The sequence below is a fragment of the Saprolegnia diclina genome (assembly GCF_000281045.1).
Source record: "Saprolegnia diclina VS20 unplaced genomic scaffold supercont1.134, whole genome shotgun sequence".
NCBI lineage: Eukaryota > Oomycota > Saprolegniomycetes > Saprolegniales > Saprolegniaceae > Saprolegnia > Saprolegnia diclina.
The window spans coordinates 52,849-57,312 of NW_008246201.1; the positions used below are offsets into that span (position 1 = coordinate 52,849).

The 4,464-nt window shown below is 56.7% G+C and overlaps 2 protein-coding genes across 2 annotated transcripts; one reads left to right on the forward strand and one right to left on the reverse strand.

Annotated features, from left to right (window-relative positions):
* Nucleotides 1-365: 365 nt before the first annotated feature.
* On the forward strand, nucleotides 366-1,697 carry SDRG_16533 (hypothetical protein). Its single transcript, XM_008622748.1, has 5 exons — nucleotides 366-446; nucleotides 492-613; nucleotides 664-970; nucleotides 1,023-1,322; nucleotides 1,369-1,697. Exons 1-5 carry the CDS (start codon nucleotides 414-416, stop codon nucleotides 1,657-1,659), a joined length of 1,053 nt encoding a protein of 350 aa, XP_008620970.1. The 5' UTR covers nucleotides 366-413; the 3' UTR covers nucleotides 1,660-1,697.
* A 241-nt stretch (nucleotides 1,698-1,938) lies between these two features.
* Nucleotides 1,939-3,008, reverse strand: SDRG_16534 (hypothetical protein; the record flags this gene model as incomplete). The annotated part of the gene is made up of 1 exon (XM_008622749.1): nucleotides 1,939-3,008. One exon carries the CDS (start codon nucleotides 3,006-3,008, stop codon nucleotides 2,046-2,048), a length of 963 nt encoding a protein of 320 aa, XP_008620971.1. The 3' UTR covers nucleotides 1,939-2,045.
* Nucleotides 3,009-4,464: the final 1,456 nt, after the last annotated feature.

Genomic DNA, 4,464 nt, shown 5'->3' on the forward strand with positions numbered 1-4,464 from the left:
TAGATAGATAGATAGATAGATAGATAGATAGATAGAGGGGGTGTCGATCGGCGTGCATTCACTCAACTCTTCGGCTTGATGCAGGAAGCCAAAAAGTGATAGCACCGTACATGGACGAGACGTACGAGCAGTGAACAGCGCATACAAATGCCAAGATAATTGTTCACGATTCCTTGTACAGTGTACGGCGAATGTACGGCCATTTGGACATAAAACGGCACCAGCTGGTGCATCCATCAATTTATGGGGTACCCCAAATACTATTTAGGTACCCTGGTTTCCACATTGCATACTGAAAGCAAGATGATGGAGGGACCCATAAAACAATTTTGCACTGGGCCCGATTAAAAATCGAGACAGATGCAGCGCACTCTCGACCAAGTGCCACAACCATCACCGAGCGCAGCAGCGAGATGGACACGGCCGCCACCAGCTACTGGGCGCAGGTGCGTACGCCGTATGAAGACAGCACATCGCACAGAGTTGAGTAGCACGCAGAGCTTAAGGCGGCGCACCACGACAGCGCAATCCAAGTCTTCCAGTCGTTCCACAAGACGCTGCAGCAGTGGCATGGCACGGACGAGCAGCGCGCCAAGCTCGAGCGGCTCATCAAGTACGCACACCGCGCCTTCCTGCGATGCCTGATGACCATGCGATCTCTAGGTACGTCGAGTATTGCGTCGAAGTGCTCGACGACGACACCACGTGCCGGGGCCACGAGGACCTTGATCGCGTCCACAAGTACATTCACAGCATCGTGCTGCCGTACCTGAGCAAACTGCACGTCGAAGAAGTATCATTTGGGCGCAAAGCGTCATCTGCGTCGTACGTGTCGATGACAACGACAGCCAGCAGCACAGCCGATGGCACGCTGCACCCCACGACGACAACGACAACATGGGCCGACGACAGCGCATCCTTTGGCAGCAGTAGCTCACGCCCCGACACATCCGACCTCTACTGGCTACAAGTACGTCCTGTCAAATGTATTTCTCGTCATCCCATGCACTCGTTTGGCGTAGCTGGCAGGACTCAAAGACAAGTACGAGGCCGATGTTCTCACCGTGTGTTCGGCGCTCCGGCAGCACTTGACGGACCGCGGCCGTGACGCGACGTCGTCGCTGCAAGAGATCGAGCACTGCGCCGCCGTCTTGACCGAAGACCGCAGTACCCATATAGCGCGATCGCTCGAAGAGCTGGAGCGTGTCTGGCAGTCCATTGATCGGGTCGTGCTGCCCTACACGAGTGTTCTGAACGTGCCAACGACGTTGACAAGCGACTCGGTGCAGGACGACAAGTCAACGACGCCGTACTGGCGAGAGGTACACTATCTCTTTTGCTTGTTGGGGATTCTAGATGCAGCTGTAGCATGCGATGCTCTGCGCCACGTACCGCCACGATGTGCTTGCCGTCGAGCACGCCTACGAGACGTATGTGACCCATATGAACGACCCGATGCATGAAGCCAAGAAGGACCGCGTGCGTCGACTTCTCGAGCGGGTTCAGTGGGTCCGCAGTGTGCTGGACGAAGATGCCGAGACGGCCAACGAACGCTCGATGGAAGAGCTTGAGCTGGTGTATAGCTACATCCTCAAGTACGTCTCGCCGTATCTCAACAAAGCAGCAGCCAAGGAAGCAATCGCACCACCGTCGACATAACACGAAATGGACATGTTGTCGTAGCTACTGGAGACCGCTACTGTCTGTAGAAAGAAGCGCCATGGATCGGTTGGGCTCGATGGTCGGAAGATACGTTATCGCCTGATTGGTGGATATACGGCCGAATTGGCCAATCCGAGGCGCTAGAGTCCCGGGATTAGCTAAAATGGCGACGAATTCCACCAATCCTTGCTTCCCATTGAGAAGGAGGGCGATCCTGTCGAGTGAGCTTACTAGTACTTGATTTGGTGGGCCATCGAACCATTGAAGTCTTATGTTGCTCATGTATAGGTAGACAAGCATGCATTACGCAGCGTATATAGTTACAAGTAGATAGACTATTGAAGACGAGAGACGACACGCAGTCCTTGCACCAATTGCATGCCTTAGTTGGCGCCGGGGAGGCACTGCGAGAACCACGGACCGCTGGCGACGCACGAGTCATCTTTGCTGCACTCGGTGCTGCCCGTGTAGTACAAGCCGCCGCACTGGCCGTAGCGAGTCACTTGGCCCTTGTTGTTCGAGTAGGGCATGCACTGCGAGTACGTCAACGAGAGGCTCGTGCACTGGAACCCGTTGACGCACTTGGTGTTGCCACTGTAGCCGGCGCCACCGCATTGCTTCCAGCCTTGAATCGGATCGTTCGGGTTCACGGACGGGCTCGGCGTCGGGCTAACCGATGGACGCGGCGACGGGCGAGGCGACGGGTACTCGGGCGTCGGGCTCGGCGAAGGTCCCGATGATCCGCTGGGGCTGGGGCTCGGGTTCGGGTTGGGGCCAGGACCCGGCGCCACGCCGCTGAGGTTGACGCAGTTTTTGTACACTTGCCACTCTGGTGTATGCAACGCGAGCCAGAGCATCGTCAGTCGCTTCGCCCCAGAGCACTTGGACGTGTCGATCGACATAAAGCCATCGGGGACATTGGCGGCGCAGTTGTCATCCTGGAAGACGCGCGTCTCGTCGCACCAGAGCTCGCACGGTCCTTGGTGCGACGAAATGAAGCCTTCTTGGCCGTTGGCCCACTTGACGGTGCTCGGCAACGGTTGCGCCGGGCCGTTGGAATCAGTAATACCGCAGTCGCCGCCGGTCGGGTACGCGTCCAAAAAGGCCTTGAGCGTTTTGAACGAGCTGGCCTTGAAGTGCTTGGTGAACTGGTCCGTGTTCCAGTCCGGGCCTTGTTCGTACGAGCTGCCGGGAAGCACCGTGGGTCCATTCAAAGTGGCAGCAAACTTGGACGGGTCACCGTACTTGTCCGTGAACGCGGGTACGGGGTCCACGAGGTGGCCGTGGCCGACAACCGACTGCAGCGAGGCCGCAAGAAGCAGCGTCGTCGAGAGAAGCAGTAGCATCGCGCTTGTTGTAGCAAAGGGAAAAGGCAAAGTGACTCGAGCAAAGTCGCTCGCGGTGCTGGAACCGACTGCTTGTCAATGACGGGTTACTCACAAGATGGGCTGGTTCGAATGCATCGCCGTCGAACGTGGCAAGGCTCGAAGGGTTGATCGATGATAGGGCAAGGTCTCTGTCTTCGTCTCGAGGAACGTCCCAATCGGTCGCATTCCGTTCGGATGCGCAAGAGGCCCTGAGGTGCGTCAAATGAGCTCGAGTCGAGCCCAGGAGCTAGAAGTTTGATGGCTCCTGTCTATTTGAAAACGACGCTAATACTAGGTTGGCATGGTTGTTGACATAGATGTCGAGGATGTCACCGTACGGTATCATGGGCAACATACATTCCGGTTTGGAATGATATGAATCGTGCAATGTGGTCGGTGCGAAGGACGGTCGACGGTCAGTTGGTGGGTTCGTATACCACCACCACTGGATGCTAGCGTTGGGTCTCAGACGCAGCACTGCGTTGGAGCATCGTTTTGGCCATGACGGCTGGTTTCGAGTCACACGAAGGAGTTCGATTTCGAAGCCTGTCGGTGAGGAACTTGTGCACGGTGCATTCGAACGCGCCGTCGCATCTCGCCCACTGACACCACCCGCCGGCAAAGTCGTTTGGATCTTAGTTGACTCGCAGTTGAAGGCGTCGGCCAACCGCAGACAGTAGATCGTGTGTACGTATTGCGTTCGGGTGGTAGAAATAGCTGTGTGTCGGTCGTGTTGGAATATTGAGCTGGCTGCCGGTCAAGCGACGTTGGGTGCTGTCGCTCGCTCGCTGCTTGCGCGCTACGGTGGGCTAATCGCACATTTCCCATTGTAGTGCGCATGCACCCATCGGTAAACGGCAATTTGGGGCCGATCAACAGCTTCCCACGACAACGAGGCCTGCCTGACTTGAGTTTTCCCTTTACGACTTTGCATTTTGCCGACAGCGCTGACGAAGAAGGGATTCTGGTTGGAGTGAAAGCCGTTAGGCTCTACACCAGGGGGAACCACGATCTCAATCATGGCGTCGCTGAAAAGTACCGGCGTCATGATTGGACTGCAATGGAATCGGGACACCCGAGCTGGCCGTTGCCGGGCCTCTCTACAAGTGTAAACCATTGGATGGCGACTTGTCAGATATGATCGAGAAACTGATAGGCGCCAGGCGTGCGTCGAATGACCGCGCACTGTCCGTCTAATGCACGGGACGTCGTGAGCCCGACGTAGTCGTTGACAAGGCGTTGGTTGTCCGGGTCGGACCACTCGCTCTGTGGTGGCGGTCTTATGTGCACGATGTACTGATGCTGCAGTAGAGGTTGCCGGGCCTTGAACACACTGCCCGCCAATTCCAATTCGTCGTCACTTCGCGCCGCCTCGTTATCTGGTCACGGCTGCGCTACGCGCCATGGTGCTGGTAACCTGCTCGCGCAGGATGCG